The 18,627-nt window shown below is 52.6% G+C and overlaps 7 protein-coding genes across 7 annotated transcripts; 4 read left to right on the top strand and 3 right to left on the bottom strand.

The window, feature by feature from the left end:
* Positions 1–49: 49 nt before the first annotated feature.
* Positions 50–4,099, top strand: BDV17DRAFT_279682 (uncharacterized protein; the record flags this gene model as incomplete). The annotated part of the gene is made up of 8 exons (XM_073759754.1): positions 50–190; positions 224–333; positions 370–426; positions 457–979; positions 1,016–1,056; positions 1,090–1,373; positions 1,407–2,505; positions 2,776–4,099. 8 exons carry the CDS (start codon positions 50–52, stop codon positions 4,097–4,099), a joined length of 3,579 nt encoding a protein of 1,192 aa, XP_073619372.1.
* Positions 4,100–4,913: 814 nt separating this feature from the next.
* Positions 4,914–6,179, bottom strand: BDV17DRAFT_288048 (uncharacterized protein; the record flags this gene model as incomplete). Its single annotated transcript, XM_073761307.1, has 2 exons — positions 4,914–5,010; positions 5,062–6,179. 2 exons carry the CDS (start codon positions 6,177–6,179, stop codon positions 4,914–4,916), a joined length of 1,215 nt encoding a protein of 404 aa, XP_073619373.1.
* A 416-nt stretch (positions 6,180–6,595) lies between these two features.
* Positions 6,596–8,364, bottom strand: BDV17DRAFT_279683 (cytochrome P450; the record flags this gene model as incomplete). The annotated part of the gene is made up of 5 exons (XM_073759755.1): positions 6,596–7,014; positions 7,078–7,130; positions 7,225–7,633; positions 7,840–7,883; positions 8,051–8,364. 5 exons carry the CDS (start codon positions 8,362–8,364, stop codon positions 6,596–6,598), a joined length of 1,239 nt encoding a protein of 412 aa, XP_073619374.1.
* A 492-nt stretch (positions 8,365–8,856) lies between these two features.
* BDV17DRAFT_300665 (aromatic amino acid ammonia-lyase) lies at positions 8,857–11,091 on the top strand (the record flags this gene model as incomplete). Its single annotated transcript, XM_073764105.1, has 7 exons — positions 8,857–9,008; positions 9,060–9,166; positions 9,222–9,356; positions 9,449–9,568; positions 9,645–10,527; positions 10,563–10,732; positions 10,766–11,091. The coding sequence occupies 7 exons, from the start codon at positions 8,857–8,859 to the stop codon at positions 11,089–11,091; spliced, it is 1,893 nt and encodes a 630-aa protein (XP_073619375.1).
* Positions 11,092–12,493: 1,402 nt separating this feature from the next.
* BDV17DRAFT_288053 (uncharacterized protein) lies at positions 12,494–13,692 on the top strand (the record flags this gene model as incomplete). Its single annotated transcript, XM_073761308.1, has 3 exons — positions 12,494–12,615; positions 12,671–12,798; positions 13,010–13,692. The coding sequence occupies 3 exons, from the start codon at positions 12,494–12,496 to the stop codon at positions 13,690–13,692; spliced, it is 933 nt and encodes a 310-aa protein (XP_073619376.1).
* A 283-nt stretch (positions 13,693–13,975) lies between these two features.
* Positions 13,976–16,167, bottom strand: BDV17DRAFT_300667 (putative MFS transporter; the record flags this gene model as incomplete). Its single annotated transcript, XM_073764106.1, has 10 exons — positions 13,976–14,215; positions 14,268–14,526; positions 14,606–14,717; positions 14,770–14,803; positions 14,854–15,195; positions 15,258–15,413; positions 15,463–15,825; positions 15,888–15,979; positions 16,040–16,084; positions 16,149–16,167. 10 exons carry the CDS (start codon positions 16,165–16,167, stop codon positions 13,976–13,978), a joined length of 1,662 nt encoding a protein of 553 aa, XP_073619377.1.
* Positions 16,128–18,140, top strand: BDV17DRAFT_197929 (NAD(P)/FAD-dependent oxidoreductase). The gene is made up of 3 exons (XM_073755216.1): positions 16,128–16,803; positions 16,875–17,509; positions 17,573–18,140. The coding sequence occupies exons 1-3, from the start codon at positions 16,632–16,634 to the stop codon at positions 18,098–18,100; spliced, it is 1,335 nt and encodes a 444-aa protein (XP_073619378.1). The 5' UTR covers positions 16,128–16,631; the 3' UTR covers positions 18,101–18,140.
* Positions 18,141–18,627: the final 487 nt, after the last annotated feature.

Consider the following 18,627-nt stretch of genomic DNA (forward strand, 5'->3'; position numbering starts at 1 on the left):
AATAAACAAGATGCGGTTATTTCCACTCTTATTCACCACCAGCATCGTCATGTCTCTTCAAGAGCCTGGTGACCGCATGGTCATACCTGGCTGGCGACTGCAATCGGCGGCAGAACGCGGTTTCGCTGGACCATGGTCGTTGCCTCACGCCGACGTCGAGGGCTCGCATCGTATTGGGCCTAGAGCTACAGTCATTGCCGGACTGATCGATAGCGGTGCCGAGGAAGATGACGTTCTCTTTTACTCCGCAAATCTCAGCACGCTCAGACGTGCAGACTTCGAGGTGTCGTGGCTATACCGAGCGGAATTCACACTCCCGGCGTTAGAAAACAAGTACATCTTTCTCACCACCCACGGTATCACTTCGAGAGCCAAGATTTACATAAACGGTCACATGGCGGTGTCCGATGTGTCCCAGAATGGCTCGTATAACGGCGGTCTATACCCGATCACTAGTTTTGTTCAAGCTGGCGCCAATGCGCTTGTCATCGAAGCGCAGCCCACGGAATACACGAGGGACCTGGCCATCTCTTTCAATGATTGGAATCCTGCTCCACCAGATTCGGGCATGGGAGTCTGGCGACCTGTCGAGCTCAGCCTTGCTGGCCCTGTCGCGCTGAGCCCCCTACGAGTGGTCACCAGATTGGACTTGAGTGGCATGGACAGTCTCAATGCCGCGGAGGTGTCCCTATCGGCGGCCGTGACCAATAGCCAAAATGTCGCCCAGGTCGTTACGGTTCGCGGGGAAATCCGCATACCAGACAGCACTGAGGTTATTAAGCTATCCAGCCAGGTCGAGATGGAAAAGCTCGCGACTACAAGGATTGCGTTGGATACCACACTTACGGGCAGGCAGATACAGCTCTGGTGGCCAGCCACATGGGGGACACAGCCACTTTATGAGGCCAGGCTGTTTGTCGATGATCCAGCGGGAAATCTGTCCGACGCGACGGCGGCGAGAAAATTCGGACTTCGCACAGTCACGTCCAGGCTCAATCAGCACGGCGACCGTCAGTTCATCGTGAACGGCCGGCCGTTCCAGGTCCGTGGCGCTGGGTATGCCCCGAACATCTTCCTCCGCTTCGATAGTCAGCGAGTGGAGACCATTCTCCGCTACGCACTCGACGTTGGTCTCAATACCATACGACTTGAAGGCAAACTGGAACAACCGGAGCTCTATGATATGGCGGACCGAATGGGCTTGATGATCATGGCCGGATGGGAATGCTGCGACAAGTGGGAAGCTTGGGACTATAATGAGGATAGGTCTGGGGACCCATGGAGCTATGATGACTACCAGGTCGCCAAGAAGTCCATGTCCCATGAGGCAGAAATGATGCACAATCATCCCTGCCTGCTTGCATTTCTCATCGGTTCCGACTATCCACCGGATGACCGGGCAACAGCAAATTACATGTCCGTACTGCTGCTCAGCGGCTGGCATAATCCTATCGTCGCCTCGGCCAGCAACCGCGGCCCTGTCGCGTCTGGGATGAAGATGGAGGGGCCTTACGACTGGGTTCCTCCAAATTACTGGTATGGGGCACAATATGGTGCGGCGTTTGGCTTTGGTTCCGAGTTGGGTGCGGGCGTCGGTACACCAGGCGTGAGGAGTCTCGAGAAGTTCATGTCAGACCCCGAGATCCAGGCGCTCTGGTCCATGGAAGATACGGGCCATTATCATTCCGCCCCTGAGGGTACACCTTTCTATACACGAACCAACTACAACAATGCCTTGATCAGTCGCTATGGCCGTCCAAAGAGCCTGGACGAGTATGTGCGCAAAGCGCAGATGATGGATTACGAGGCAACTCGGGCACAGTTTGAGGCTTATTCAGTGCGGCAAAGTGCGACTCGCCCAGCGACCGGTGTTATTTACTGGATGCTGAATCAAGCTTGGCCAAGCATCCACTGGCAACTCTTTGATTACTATCTTCAGCCCCTGGGGGCGTATTATGGAGCCAAGCTCGGAGCACGACAGGAACATGTTGCCCTGGACTACGCCACCAACACTGTGTACCTGATAAACCACTCTCTAAACTCGAATGGCACACGGCATATCGCTGTCGATCTGGTGGGCATGGATGGGAACTCTCTATTGAGCCTGAGGGATCCGGTGGAGACAACGCCTCTGACATCCAAGGAAATCCTCACGGTCCCTGAGATTGCGGAGCTGGAGACTGTTGCCTTTTTACGCTTGATGCTCTCCGATGAGTCTGAGACCATACTCAGCCGCAATGTCTACTGGCTTTCGCCGAAAACCGACGTTCTTGACTGGGATGCAACCACCTGGTACATCACCCCAGTCACCTCCTACGCCGACTTCACGGCTCTTGATAGTTTGTCTCCAGCAAAAGTCGAAGCGACTAGAGTGGCCGCTACTTATGGGGAAGCGCTGGCAACAACGGCTGACTTTGAGGTCACGCTGGTTAATCAGGGGGATGTACCGGCCTTCTTCATACGTTTGATTGTCTCAGGACCGGATTCTCTCGAAGTAGCTCCGGTGTTTCTCTCCGACAACTACATCACGATGCTCCCGCGGGAAACGGTGCAAGTGAGGGTGCAAGTGCCGGTTCGCGGATGCATAATGACAGTGACTGGGAGCAACATCGAGAATACGTTCATCGAATTATGAGTGGCTTGGAGAAGTGAGCGGCATCGTATTATTAGTTCAGCACAGCGTACACAGCATCTGCATATTCTGTACTCTTTAGCAGACGGATGGCACTAGGTCATCGCCCCACTGCGGGGAGGACGCCCTGCGCTGACAAGAAGATATTATTTATTTCCCGCGGCAAACACTCTTTCCTCTTCATCACTCCGTAAACCCCTGATCATGGCTTACACTGGCGTATCGGATATCGTGGGGTCTACCTCGCTAGACCTCACTCCGTATGAGGACCTCTACAAGCACTTCCACGCCAACCCCGAACTCTCCCTGCAGGAACAAAAGACCTCGGAGAAGGTCGCTGCCCACCTCGCCGCCCTCAACGCCTATGAGATCCAAACAAACATCGGCGGCTACGGCCTCGTCGGCGTGCTCAAAAATGGCCCCGGCAAGACCGTCCTCCTCCGCGCAGACATCGATGCCCTCCCTGTCAAGGAACTGACGAGCCTCCCCTACGCAAGCACAGTCACAATGCGCGACGCCGACGGGATCGAGAAACCCGTCATGCACGCCTGCGGCCACGATATGCACATTACATGTCTCCTCGCGGCAGCCGAGAAACTCGCGAACCTCCGCGACCAGTGGTCCGGAACGCTCATCGTCCTCTTCCAGCCCAATGAAGAACGTGGCGGCGGCGCCCAGGCCATGGTCAATGACGGACTGTATGATAAGATTCCCGTCCCGGATGTCGCGCTGGGTCAACACGTTATGCGGCTGCGCGCGGGGAGTATCGGTTGTCGCACGGGAACGATCATGGCGGCCGCGGATAGCATGAAGATTACAGTCTTTGGACGCGGCGGACACGGTTCCCTACCGCATATGACTGTTGATCCGGTTCTATTGGCGGCGCATATCGTTGTGAGACTGCAGGGAATTGTCTCGAGGGAGGTTGACCCTTCAGACCTGGGTGTTCTGACCGTGGGAAGTCTCCAGGCGGGTCAGACAGAGAACATCATTGCCGATCGCGCGGAGATAGGGATTGATTTTCGCAGTGTGAAGCTTGAGACGAGGGAACTTATTATCGATGCTGTAAAGAGGATTGTGGAGGCGGAGTGTATGGCCTCTGGCTCGCCGAAACCTCCCATTTTCACGCCTACCAGACGCTTTCCACCAACTGTGAATGAGGATACTGTTGCGGGTCAGTTGGCTGTTAGCTTCGGAGAGCATTTTGGTGATGCCTTTGACGGGGATACGCCGAGGACGAATGTGAGTGAGGACTTTTCGACGCTCGCGACGAGTCGCAATGTTCCGTGTTGCTTTTGGTTTCTGGGGGGCATTGAGCAAAGCGTCTGGGATGAGGCGGAGAGGAAGGGGACTACGGCAGAGGTTGCGACGAACCATTCGGCGCTGTTTGCGCCTGCTATTCAGCCTACGCTTGCTGCTGGGGTTGATGCGTTGTGTGTTGGAGCGTTGACGTTTTTGAGGAAGTGAGGGCTCTTTGCATTTTTTATAGGTAGCAACGTATACGAGAATAAAGAAGGAGTTCTCTTCAGGGGATCTACGAGTTTAAATGCGGATCTGCATGAAATGTATTCCTCCAGATCGATGCAATTCTCCATAGCTTGTATTTAGTTGAGTTGTCATGAATTATGTCCCTGACAACTTCAAGTCCTCGAGCACACCCTACCAACCTGTAGAATAAAAGGGAGTTGAGGACCGCGGAGCTTTCAAAATCATCGTTCTCTCAATGGCCAGTGTTGAGAGGGAGGCCTCTGTATCTCGTTATGCTCAGTAGACAGCAATATACGGCTATGCGGCTAGGCTGCCAGTGGAAAATGCTAGTGATGCGCAAGAAGATGGTGGAATATCTTTGTTAGCCTGTCTATACATGTTCAAGCTGGCCAGCTTCTCCATGCCACTGTGCGCCGGCTGCACAATCGGGCGCTGTGTTTTCTCTAGGTCCACCTAACGAAGTGGGAAAGTGAAAGGTCTAAGGGGACATCCGACATCCATCTGGATTACCAGAGGGTAATGCTATTTAATCCATGAAGAGACACATGTGTAGAGTGGTGACCTAAAATTATCGACGACCCCAACAATCAAGCAAACAGACCTCTCCAGGATTATTGTTTGACAAAAGACCGGAAGAACATGTTCTTCTCCACTAGATGCGAGAAGTCTGCGCTCTCCATGTGTAACAGCACGTCACAGGCTGGCTCTGCTGCACCATCTCGACTCTCCTTGGGAAAGATGAAACAGGTTTTAATCGAGCACAAGCCATGAGTAAGAACGTGGTCCACTTTGCCTAGGAGTGGTCCAAAGTCAAGGTCGTAGAGGTTGAGGTGTCTCCAACTGGAGACAGCTGTTGGGGGGAGAGGGTCTTCCACTTCACGGAGATCATGCTGTCCTGCAAGCCAGGAATATGGCTCTTGACATAGACATCGTCGACTTACCTGAGTGCCTGGCGGACGCAACATGCGTTGCGGTAGACTGACCCGAGATCTACCGCTGGGATATCTAATCCGTTGTCTGCAGCAACCAGGTGCGCCGCCGTGACCAGACTGTCTTCGAGGGGTGGTGAGGGGTGCATAATAGGAACACATCTGACCAAGTTTCCCATATAGCTGCTCGGCCAACTGGGCGTCATTCGATCGCGGAGGTTCACTGCTATGCCAATGTCGCTCACGCCCTCTTTCACACCTGGATCGGGGTGTAACACTCTCGTCAAGATTCCTGTGAGGACATCGAAGCTTGATAGGAACTTGATCGGGGAGTCACTGCCGTCAGACAACCGGGTTGCCAACAAGGCATTGCAGGCCCTCTTCAAGCGGGACACTTTATGGCCAGGAATCTTCCAGCGACAGAGCATGTTCTTCCTTGCTAATACCTCCATATCACCTTCCAAGCTTTCAGTGCCTCGTGAAAACAACGGCGTTAGCTTATCGTTGTTTGAATATCCCGCTGAAACCCCAGCAAACCCCATGGTCCACATATCCTGTCGTAGGGCTTTATCATCGAGGCATACGCATTGTTTTGGCTTGGAGCTCTGACAACACTCCGCAAGGTGCTGGAGGATGTGTGCTGCACCAGTCACGTCAAAAACGGTATGGCAGAAGCTCATGGCGAGAATGACACCGTCGCTGACGACTGTGGCTTTGAAGCGGACCACATAGATCGGATCGGAGGGGCCCAGGAATGGTGGCAGCGGGGGCAGTTTGCTCATTAGACGTAGCTCTTCAACCCCAGTGCGAGGTCTGGCCCCCGCAATCCCCTCGAGAGATAGGGATCTGTCAGTAGCAAACTGAATCATGGGAATGGCGCCGGGCGTCGTTGACTGCTGTATGCACTGGAGTCCTCTGTGTTTGGCGGAGTGTTTATCTTCACATTGCACCACCTTACCGCAGATCCAGGGGAGAAGTTTGACGAGCTCGTCGACACCCAGTTGTAAAGTTGGTACTGATTCACCTGGGCGAGTTGATCGAAAATAGAGACAGAGGTTGATATACACCTGTGCCAGCTTATGATCCACAGGGGACAAAATATGTTTGGATTGGGCCAACGTGCCGACCATGTTCTGTAGTACTTGGTCTTCTGGTTGTCTTGATATCTTTGCAATGGAAATTGCAGGATGCTACCTAGAGCCCGTGGCCGTTTCGACAGGAGTGCCCAAAGCCCCTTACCTGAGCGCTTTGGCGACGGTGCGAGGATATAGGCAAGGGACCCCAGGTAACAAAACAAAGGATCGCCGATTTCGGAAATAGTGCTTGGGAGATGGTCAAGGCATACTTTCCGGTATACATGCATCACCGCGCTGAGCATCGGGAAAAGCCTGTGGGAAGGGAAGGAACCTTATCCTACATCCACTTGTCGTACATCGTTTTTGAGAATGAAAGAAATATACCGTGGGGGACATGGACTACGCCAAGAACAGTTATTGAGAAAACTGGAAACTGGTTTCAGACGATTAATAAACTGAGCACTAAGAGATTAAAGAGATATTTCGTCCTTTCTCCGCCTGACCAACATTCTCAGATCAGGATCGTTGAACACAAAAAAGCCAGCGGGGATGGGTGATGGGAGCTGATATCTGTCAGGGACCTTGAAGTCGTACTTGGTCAAGATGTGGCAAAGGATGATCCTGAGCTCATGGGCTGCAAAGAATCTCCCTGGGCATGCGTGGGCACCATGGCCGAAACCCATATGGCTCTCGCTCGTCGACACAAAGCGGCGAGATGCTTCCGGCAATGACTCCATGTCCAGGAACCTATATCCGTTGAAGCGGTCCGGCTCTGGATAGATGCTGGGGTTTCTCATTGATGCCGTCGAAACTGCTATCTTTGAGCCCAATGGCAACTCGATGCCATTTGTCAGTTTGATCGTCTTGCGCACTTGACGTGACATTGTTGCTGGGAGACACTGTCAGCTTGACTTGCAATTTAACCCACACGCAAGATAGGGTGGTGTCGTACCATATGAAACCGGACTCAGCCGCTGTGACTCTTTCATCGCACTGTCAAGAAGCCTCTTGAGTGAGCCCACTGCTGCCGACTTCGCGGAGGATCTCCGCTCGGAGCTCAGGGATGATAGCCGCATCTTCAGCTATATGAAAAAGAAACTTGGTCAGGAAATCGGCCGTGCTGTCAGACGCAACAAAAGAAAGCCACAGCTGTGCCGCAACGGGGTCATAGGGAGACCCGGCGCTGGCCTCCTCAACCCAGGTCATTGAGTCGTTCACCCTTGAACTCGTAGTCTCCCGTCTGTCGAGCTCCGGCTGCAATAGCGCTCTCGCTTGCTTGAGATACGCTCTGGCTTCTCGACAGCTAGGAAGCACCCATTGGAGTATAGGGTGGAGAAACTGCGGGAGCAGATGTAGTGTATACACCGAAATAAGCCCTGAAGTCGTATAGCCAACGGTGGCATCAATCCATCTCTCGTCATGGCTAAAATTAGGCCCTAGAAACGCTCTCGCCGAGACGCGAACAACAAGGCGCATCAGTCCCTCGGCAAGGTGGGCCTCGTGCCAGTCTGGTACTTTGAATGAGCCATCATTCGGCGTTTGATGTGATGAATCTTACCATACCTGCCCTGTCAGTCCATTGGTCCCGTAGGCAGAGAACGCTCTCATCAGACATTGACGATGTTAGGAGCCCTCGATGAAGTGTCAGCAGACGCGTACTGCGCCACGAGCAGAGATTGGCGCCTACCCAAACCCCTCGTCAACATCGACAAACTTTTGGTGACTGCTTTCTGTGTCATGGGACCGGCGGTCAGAGGACTAAGTATAGGTATATGAGCGAGAAATTCCTAGACAATCTAGAAGTCAACGCTAATGCCCTAGTTCAGCCAGTTACCTCGAATCCTCACATCTTGTAACCATTCACGGGCACTGAGCCGCTCGCCTCCCTTAACCTCGTTGGCAAAGGATGATGATAGTACGCTCACTTTTCCAAGGTGCGTCTCGATTGTGAATCCCGCTGGTGACTAGAGGTGACATTAGTATTATCGGTTTGTAGCTGCATCAAACGTACTTTGGCATACCCCTCCTGCACGAGCTCCTTACCCCGTTGCAAGAATCTCAACTTTGTCTTGTAGGATAGAAACGGAAACCGGGTGCCTCCGTTTATTATCGGAAGACCATGGTCTGAGAATGCTGGTGGACACCCGAGAAAGAGCAGCAAACCAAGACAAACAGCAGCCCCAAGTATCTTGAAGATGTCGTTAAACTCCGTCGGAGCTACGTTGAAATTCAATAGCATCGTGGACCAGCTGCCCTTTGCTCTTTGAAAACCGAGCTCTGTTGACGGGGCAAGCCTGCACTTGTCATCAAATTTGTGTGGAAGCTGGAGTGGCCTCCGGCGTTCAGAAGGGCTCCCTCGATTACCATTCAAGGATCTTTTTCACAGCCAGTAGCCCTTGCAAACGACCACAGGGGGGACTATGAGGGTACAAAAATGTCGCATTTCAGGTGGGCCACTCGTCCCTCACTCTCTGAAACTGCAGGCAGCATTCCCGTCGACCGAACCCTGTGAAACGCGGGATATGCGTTGGTTTGAATTATTGGTGTCGATCAGGCTCGATATACCCAATAGCTTGGCGCTGAGACGGAATAGATGCTGGCGGCTTTCTTTCACGGCGTGAAGAATGCAGCATCTCCAAGCAACCTATTAATTGCCTTCAAATAACCACTAGAGACACTGATATAAGTTTACAAAGTGGTATTCCTCAACACCAGAATCCAGTTGTCCATTATGTTGTCGAAGAACGTTTCCGAAGGTCCATTATCTGACCATCTAGCATCAACCTGTCACAACTGGAAGACTCTGCAGAGCTTGGTTGGAGGCGAAAAAATCGAGGTCAATGGGGAAGGCTTAGAAGTGGCCGCGGTGGTGGCTGTCGCACAGTAAGTCTCTCTTACCTCCGGAGAGCAAGTAGGTGGTAATCGCGCTTTCAGGTATGGCTGTATTCCTAAGCTCACTGAAGATGCTATTATTGTCCGTCGTATGGACCAGAGTGTCGAAGTGCTGATGGACCAACTGCGGAGGAAATATCACGTCTACGGTACGTTCACCTGGAGAAGCGACTAACAGAGTGAGGTTAATGTGGGGGCGAGTAGGTGTCAACACGGGCTTTGGCGGCAGTGCCGACTCTCGCACAGATCGAACAGTGGCCTTGCAAGCAGCCCTTTTGCAGCTGACACAGGCGGGTATCCTGGTGGGCGAAGATAGGTCATCTCAAGGCACCGAGAAGAGTGACTTTGTTGGCCCCATGCCATGCCGGCTTCTTGGGCTCGGGCTACCATGGTGGTTCGGTGCAATGCCACTGTGCGCGGACACTCGGCAGTCTCGAGGCCCGTTGTTGAGGCGATCTTCTCGCTGCTGAAGCACGGTCTGACACCAGTGATTCCTCTCAGAGGAACTGTATCAGCATCCGGCGACTTAATGCCGCTCGCCTATATTGCTGGTGCTATTGAAGGCAGCCCGGACGTCTTTGTCCAAACTGCAGAAGGCAAAGTGATGACGGCTCAGGGACGCGTTAGAGGGGCTGGGCATCAACCCGATGACCCTGGGGCCAGGGGAAAGGCTGGGGCTGGTGAACGGCACCGCATCGTCTGCTGCACTGGGCGCGCTGGCCATGCACCAAGCTCATACTCTTGCGATTCTGACACAGTGCATTACGGTGGGAGTCGTGGAAGCACTTCAAGGCAACGCAGAAAGTTTTTATCCCTTTATCGCCGCTGTTCGCCCACATCCTGGCCAGATTGAGTCCGCTCGTAATATGCGTGCGCTCATTCAAGGTTCCGGTCTGGCACAGGGTGTTGGTGCACAGAAGAAGGACCGAAATAGACCGGGTATGGTGCAAGACCGTTATGCACTACGCAGTGCCCCTCAGTGGATTAGTCCCCAGCTCGAGGATCTGCTGGCGGCCGACAACCAAGTTGCTACAGAGTTGAACTCGTCTTGCGACAACCCACTTGTGGACGTTGACACAAATGACATTTACTATGGCTGCAACTTCCAGGCGGCCGCCATCACCTCCGCCATGGAAAAGGCCCGACTCAGTATCCAAATGCTTGGGAAGCTGATCTTCTCTCAACTGACTGAGATGGTGGACCCGACACTGAATAACGGGCTACCAACGAACCTGGTTGCCGACGATGCATGCCTCTTCTTTGCGATGAAGGGTGTCGATATCAGCATGGCCGCATACATGAGTGAGCTGGCCTATCTCGCAAGCCCCATTAGTTCCCACGTCCAGGCCGCGGAGATGCACAATCAGTCCGTTAACTCCATGGCCGTTGTGTCGGTTCGACTGACGATGCAGGCTATCGACCTGATGTCGTTGATGACGGCCTGCAGCATCTACGCCATTTGCCAGGCGCTGGACCTGCGAGTAATGCACTTGACCTTCCTCTCTCTCTAGTTGCTCCGGCTCTTTCCACGGTCCTACAAACAAGCTTTGGCACACTACTGTCGGAGGACGACCTGACGCAACTTGATAATTCTCTCCGGGCGTCAGTCACGGCGGAGTGGGCTAAGACCAATGCTGCGAATAACGTCTTGGAGCGATGCGAGAGAACGATCGCCAACTCACTCATAACCGTCATCAAAGGCATCGCCGTGTCCAGTCCGGCCGCCGCCTTATAAGGCAATACGTTAGACCAGTGGCGAACTAGCTCTATCACCGCCATGCTCGCAACCTACGAGGACGTTTCCGCTTCCTTCTTCGGGAAGCAGCATACGGTGGAGATGCTTGGATACGGATCCAAGATACTCTACCGCACGGTAAGGGAGGAACTGGGTGTCCCCTTCCACAAGGGTCTTGTGGAGCATCCGACTGCTAAGATTGGAAGCCATGAGAATGGACAAATCAAACGGACAGTGGGGTCATGGATATCGATTATCTACGAGGCGATCAGGGATGGAACCTTGGTGAAGCCGCTTATGGGGGTTTTGCCTGAGCTGGTCGCGCACATATCAGAGTAGGAAATCTTGTTAGATGTTTACTTGGCTTGCCGAATCAACGTAATATTGCTCGACAGTTGAGCCTTGGAAGACAAACGACTTGAGTTCTCTTAATTCATGCTTTCTTGCAATTTTTTTTTTACCAGTCGTTCCCAAGCATGTCGTTCGCACCAAAGACCCGGCTATTGACTACAGTCGGTGTGTTGAAGTCGGTCTGGCCGCCTGTGGACCATGGACTGAAAAACAAAATATAAGGCAAGAGAAACCCCCCCACCGCCCCTTACGCATTCCGTGGGACTGTATGTTGTGCAAATTGGGCGTCTGCTGTATCACATATTGCCGCAGCTGCAGGCCTCCTTGCCTTTGATCCTTGCTGTTGTGGGGACTCGTCGTACGTACCTCTAGTAGATTACCAGAATCATGAAGCGCTGTACTAGAAAGATGAGGATTGAGATTCTCACCGAAATTCTCGTCAATACTGGAATCAGGAGCGGTTGACGTCCCGTGATCGAAGAAGCCCTATACTGCAACGTTCAACGGGAGAGCCAGGAACTATCCACAATATAGGCAGCCTGATAACCTGGATAAGAACGGCAACAGTCATGGAAAACTCAGCGCCCCAAGGCGTTACCGTTGAGACCATGGCCGATGCAATCCAGCATGGCCAGCTGTGGACTGCGCTATGCGCCAGTGTGAGCATCAAACCTACTACAGCTGTAAATCCCAGTAGCTGAGCTGACAGAATACTTAGCTATTTATCATTGCCGTGAGCAGCTATATCTACAATATCTGGCTGCACCCTTTGTCGCGATACCCTGGCCCGCGCACCTGGGCCGCATCGTCAATCCCTATCGCTCGCGCTCAATTACGCGGTGACACCCATCTCTTGATTGAAAAATTGCATGATAAGTATGGCCCTGTGGTCCGAATTGCTCCAAATGAGCTATCCTTCGCTTCTGCAGGCGCCTGGAATGACATCTACGGCCGGTCAGCTGGCCGAGCACCACTCGCGAGAGACAGGACATTTTTCAACGAGATGCTGGTCGATCCACAGACAGTCACGATGGCCAACGACGACAATCACGCGAGGCTGCGGCGGTCAATGGCGCCGGGATTCTCACCGCGCGCACTTCGCGACCAGGAGTCCATTATCCAGAGGAACGTGAATCTCCTGATGGGACAGCTCGAAAACCTTGCAGAAAAGGGCTTCACCACCGATCTTCGAGATTGATATAATTATACAACTTTTGATTTGATTGGGGACTTGGCCTTTGGAGAGAGCTTCGGCTGTCTGGAAACCTCGAGGGCCCATGATTGGGTTGGCTTTGTACTGGAGCATTTCTACACGTCGAACTTATTACAGGTCGTACATCGGTTTCGGCCGTTGAATCGGGTGATGGCCTGCTTGCTTCCAAGTTCGTCTATGGAACGACGAGAGCTACATGAGCGATTGATCAAGGAGAAGGTGGCGAAGCGGTTTGGATTGGATGTGGAAAGACAGGACTTTACGCACCATATGCTCCAGGCGGCTTCCCGGGGGATGATGTGAGTCAGGCCCTACTAACCAGCTTCTGGACATGTTGCAGAATCTTGTCCGCAGAAAGCTTGCTATAATGCTCCAGGATAGATCGAACCAGCTCATCGATATGGTCGAGGTTCGGGTTGTATACGACTTTCGGATTGAAGCCTTTGCCGAGGGCCTCCTTCAGCTGGCTATCAGGATGCATGGTTGACGGTAAAAAAAAGGAAAGCTCGAAGGCAGTAGGACCATGTCCTAGGGAGAGAGGAACGGCAAATGAGACAAGAAGATAACTATCCTCTTTGGAAATGTTAACAACCTATTTCAACTACCGAGAATGAGCACCGACCTGAACCAATAAGTCTCTCATAATGCTATGCCCTTTGCAATGAGCCCTGGCGAGGAGCTCACCTGAATTAGGATTATTCCCAAATTCATCGGCAGGCGAATGCTGTACGAGCTTCGAGGACATATACTTGGGGAGTTTTATCTTACAGATCCTGGTTGAGCTTCCCTGGCAGGCCATCCTCGGCGTCTGCACCTCGGCCTCATTCTATTTCTCCGTCTACGGTGAGACTCAAGATCCACAGCGCCAGTGCCTAGTTCTTCTATTCGTGGTGCATTTCTTCCTGCATGCCTCGAGCTTCGCGCACTTTGTCGTTGCCGCAGTGCCCAATGCAGTGCTAGGCAGTATGCTTGCACTGTTCATGTTCGTTATGTCTCTCCTCTCCAACGGCATCATGCAACCACCCAGCACGCTGCCTCCGTTCTGGAACTACATGCGCCGCGTCTCGCCTCTGATCTACTACGTGGGAGGTACCAGTGGGACCGCTTTACATGGTCGCGAGATTCACTGCTCTGAGCGCGAGACGCTTGCATTCGATGCTCCTGCCGGACAAACCTGCGGCCAGTATATGGAGGAGTACCTGAAAACTGCAGCTGGAGCGCTCATCAACGAGTCGGCTACGGGGCAGTGTCACTATTGTCCTCTTCGCTCGGCTGACCAGTATCTTTCTGACCGCGATATCTTTTGGCATCTTCGTTGGCGGGATTACGGGATTCTTTGGGCTTACTTTGCTTTCAATATCCTGGGTGCGATTTAATTTTACTATCTCTTCCGCGTTCTGCCACGCGTGACGAAGAACAGGCGGGCTTAGTCGAAGTCGCATGTACCTATGATATTCTGTGCTGAATCATCTACGCGTCAAATACGCGCGTTTCACCGTTTAGAAAGGGCTTTCCGGATATGGATCGATTTGTAGAGGCAGATGAAATGTACATTGCCTTTGCTATTAATTGAAATAGCTTCAACCGTCATACAAAGACAGAAACAAGCGCAGGCACCATTCTTGCAAATGCTCTTTAGTAAACAGTTTCCAGAGCAGATCAAACTACAACCGCTTCCTTGACAAACTCCCAATACCTCCTCGCACAACGTCTGCGCCAACTCTTGCCCCAAATCAAGCCTGGAATCGCAAGCGCGAGGCTACCCAGCACCAATGCCCCAAAGAAGGTAAAAGCCCTCCCGTAATCGGTGGCCTCGATGAGCGGCTGCACGGAAAACGACATGGCGAAGTTCACGCACGATGAGCAGATCGCTAGTACGACGACGAGTTCGCTTGATACCTATCTTCCAATTAGTGCGCGTAGATGAAGTCGGAAAAAAAAAAAGACGTACCCCCTCAAAGCACTCCATACCATAAGCCGTAGCCACACTCACCGCAGAAACCTGCTGCGCGATCATTGCGCCCAAACCGACAGCAATGAACACCCACGAGTCTCCCCTCTCCGCAGCCCATCCGTACATGAAGTAGCCGACTGCGGCGTAGACGAAGCTAAATGAGAGGATCCATAGGCGCATTTCGGGTTCCTTGTAGCCGGCGTTGTGGTGAGAGAGGCGGAGCACGAGGAGGTCGCCGAGGGCGCCGGTTCCCATTCTAGATGTGTTAATTAGTTTATACATGAACGATGCACACAATTCCTGGCTCTTGGGATGGGTTGATGGATGATACATACCCGATGAAAGACCCAACGAGAGCAGCGAGGAAGAGGAGGCCTGTTGAGCCCGTACCCCAGTTGTAGGGTGCTTCGGTCATGATTTCAGATATTGTATTAAACGAGACAATCCCTGTAGACCAGTAAGCATCGTGAATACTCGTTCCATTCGTACGTCCACATACCTGCTGTGTTTGCAAAAGCGTAAATCAGGCCGGCCTGCGTATGGTCAACGAGACATCCATGGTCGAATAGATGGAGACGCCTACAACAAGAATATTGGGGAACGCGAAAAGGTGAAAAGGTCGCCGAAAATACTGCCACCACGTCGTCTTGTCCTCTTTGAATCGATGGACCGGCGCAAGGATATGCCAGTAGTTCCGTGGCAGAAGGTCTGCGATCCCGTGGTCCAGTGTGGCCATGCGATCGAGGGCTGACTCCTCTGGTTTCTTCTTCTTAGCATCACCTTTAGCTGACTGGCTCTCTTGACTTCCTTCGGTCTTGGTAATAGTGCTCATTTGCTGGCTTGTGGCGGTACTGGATGAGCCAAGTGCATGCCGGGGAAAGAGAGAGTCGTCCAGTGTGAAGATAAATAATATGATCACAGCGGCCTAGAGCATATCGTCAGTGTCGTTACCCTACGATCTCTAAGCATGGACGGAAAAGATAATACGGCAATGATAGCAACAATCTTGCAACCCCACCTCCAACCAGGACCCTCGGCGATATACCCTCCCAGGATCAGTCCCAGGATAGTCCCCAGTTGCTGGCCCCAGGCATAAATAGCCAGCATAGTACCTCGCTGATGCGCAAAGAAGATATCGAAGATCTATTAGCGTTAGTCAGAGTTCCCGGGAACAGCGAAGAAGGGGAGGTACAGTAAGTTGAATAATCGCCTGGTATGCACCCTGACCGATGCCCGAAACAAAACTGCTAAGATACCACTGAGCGGTTCCAGTAAGATAGGCATTCCAGAGTGATGTGGCCAGTACAATGGTCATGGCCGAGATGTATACAATCTTGCGACCTAGCTTCATGGCAGTCGAGATCCAGATGATGTTCACGAAGCCAAGGAGAAGGTAGTTGAGGGCTGAGCCACCATTCATGTCGCCGAGTGTGACGCCCATGTCCTCAGAGACTGTTGTCCAAGCGGCGCCCATTTGGTTCTCGCTGTATGCCATGACAGTTGCAAAGAGGGTCGCCAGGAAGAGACTCCATGTTTTCTTAATTTTGGACCAGTTCTGGATTGTGGTTAGTTCAAGATCGTCAACTCGAACGGGTGTCTAGGTAAGAGCGAGTATACCAAAGGGTCTCGAGGTGTGCCTAGTGGGTGAGGGACTAATGTGATTTCGTTCTGGCCAGCGTCATTGGAGTCCTCAGTCTTTGCTGTATCCGCTGTGGAGCAGCCGTAGTCAGTATGCATGCCCGATGTCATGCAGTGGTGGTGCCACTCACTATACACGAAGAACACTGTCCCCGGAACCTCAGTCTCGGTTATATCTGCGGTGCGATCCATGTTTGAATAGCAAAATCAGGAAAGAATCCGGTTTCCCTGAACTTCAACTGCTACGTGACCGGGCCATGGCGGTAGTTAAGTATCGCCAGATACCGAGCCCGATGATACCCTTCGCCTCCGGAGAGGCACTGATATTCGTATCAGCGATAGGCGGGGATGGTGATAAGATCAACCGAAGGAAGGTCCAGGAGAGATACTAGAGGGTGCTAAGCTCATTTAGAGGAAAGCCTTGTCAATCTTGGTCAGATCAGCGATGGCCTCTCTCCAAAAAGTGCGGGGAAAGCCTCGGAAGATAAAGTCGGAATCAAGGATAGCCTCCTCTAGACCAATCGTCTATGCTACATCGTTCCAGGTCTGAGGCAGCTTACTCCAACAGCACAGTATCACTTGTGATAAGAGCGCTTGGGTATCACCGGCTGGACCTTCCTCGCAGAACAAGCTTGTCTCTAATTGCTGGCGGGCTGATAACATAAATAGAGCCTCGGCTAACTATCTATCTTCGCATACACCAATGTTCGAGGATCCTACACCATGGCACAATTACTCCAACAGTCCATCTTGGTCGTCGGCGGCGGCACCTGGGGCTGCAGCACCGCGTTGCAACTCGCTCGGAACGGCTATACCAATGTCACTGTCTTCGACCAAAGCCCGATTCCTTCGCCAATATCGGCCGGCAATGACGTGAATAAGATTATGGAGGAGGGTGCGCTTCTTAATCCCAATTCTTCACTGCGCGAGAGGTCGGATATGCTAACATCAATTGAATACCTACAGGTTCACCTTCCGAAACAGACACCGACGAACAGTACATCTGGAACCGACTGCACCAGATAGCGACCGATAAGTGGAAGAATGACCCCATATTTCGCCCCTTTTACCACCCAACGGGCTTCATCATGGCGGCCTCACAAGAATCCGCCCAGCGCGAGCTCATCGACGCGTACTTGGGCAAGTGCAAGGATAAGCTGCGTCTGCTCAACACCGCCGACAAGTTCCGAAGCACCATGCCCAAGGGGATCCTAACGGGGGACTTTCCCAACTGGAAGGGTTTCTTTCGTGAATCGGGCGCAGGATGGGTTTTTGCCAGGGGCGCTCTCGAGGCAGCTTGCCGCTCGGCGTCACGTCTGGGCGTTCGGTTTGTGACTGGCATGACCGAGGGGAGTGTGAAGCGCCTTCTCTACACTGATGATCGAAGCGATGTTGTCGGCGTGCAGACTGCGGACGGACAAAAGCACAAAGCAGACCGCGTCATCCTCTGTGCTGGTGCCAACAGCGACCAGCTGCTGGACTTTGAACGACAGTTGCGGCCAACGGCCTGGACGCTGGCCCATATTCAGATGACAGAGGAAGAGCGAAAGCTGTGGAAGGACCTTCCTGTGCTGTTCAACGTCAATAGGGGATTCTTTATAGTATGGCCTGCCCTCTAATTCAAAATCTAGTGACTATCCTCAAGCCTGACCGTCCACTCCCAGGAACCCGATACGCAGAACGGCCAGCTCAAGCTTGTCGACGAGCATCCCGGATATTGCAACTTCCTTTACGACCCTGATACCGGCGCCGAGAGGTCTGTCCCCTTCGCGAAACACCAGATTCCCATCCAATCTGAGCGCGATGCGCGCCAGTTCCTCCGCGAAACAGTCCCTCAGATCGCAGACCGCCCATTTGTATTTGCGCGGATCTGCTGGGACGCCGATACGCCTGACAGGGTGTTTCTCATCGATCGTCATCCGAAATACAAGTCTCTTGTTGTCGCCGTCGGTGGATCCGGGAATGGCTTCATGATGATGCCAGCCGTGGGGGTTGTGGTCCAACAAGTGCTGGAGGGGATACTTGAAAGCAGACTCCAGCACGCCTTCAGGTGGAGACCTGAGACAGCGGTTGAAAGGGACTGGCGTGATACGCAGCACAGATATGGTGGGTCTGGCGCTGTAGGAGACTTTCAAAAGGTGAACGAATGGACTCGCGTTGGGGACGATGCAAAGAGAGCGAGCAGTTTATGACCTTGATTAGGTAGTTTAGGTACTTTAATGACAGTATTTTGAACACTCGGTTAATCAAGGGGCTATATGCTCGTAGCTTGATCGGCCCATGGTCAATATATGATATCTTGTTGTATAGGAGGGATTTCCTGCAGTCACAACAGGCAAGCATGTGGTCAAACCCCCCAGGTACCAAAACCATGGCACATCTGTGATCTGATTGTAGCTAGTCTACCCAAATCCCAGATCCAAGGTTCGCGCTCATGACGAACCGCGTGTTCATGATGATGGCATGATTGTCGTCGATTTTCCTTTTTCAGGGTGTCGATCGGCGTGGGTCGCGAAGCTATACAAGGCAGATCTGGAGATCGCAAACACCTTTGATGGTGTGAAAGCCATGGAACTGTGACTGATAATATCCATTGTGGCCTACGTTAGTTCTGTGAATAGCGGTTGTGATTGCGATCCACCGCAGCGTGAGGAACAGATGATTGTACCTATTATCGCACCACGCCCATCAACCCGTTGAGCGTGATTGATCATGAAGA

Source organism: Aspergillus undulatus (genome assembly GCF_047715775.1).
Source record: "Aspergillus undulatus strain CBS 261.88 unplaced genomic scaffold BDV17scaffold_6, whole genome shotgun sequence".
NCBI classification, from domain to species: domain Eukaryota; kingdom Fungi; phylum Ascomycota; class Eurotiomycetes; order Eurotiales; family Aspergillaceae; genus Aspergillus; species Aspergillus undulatus.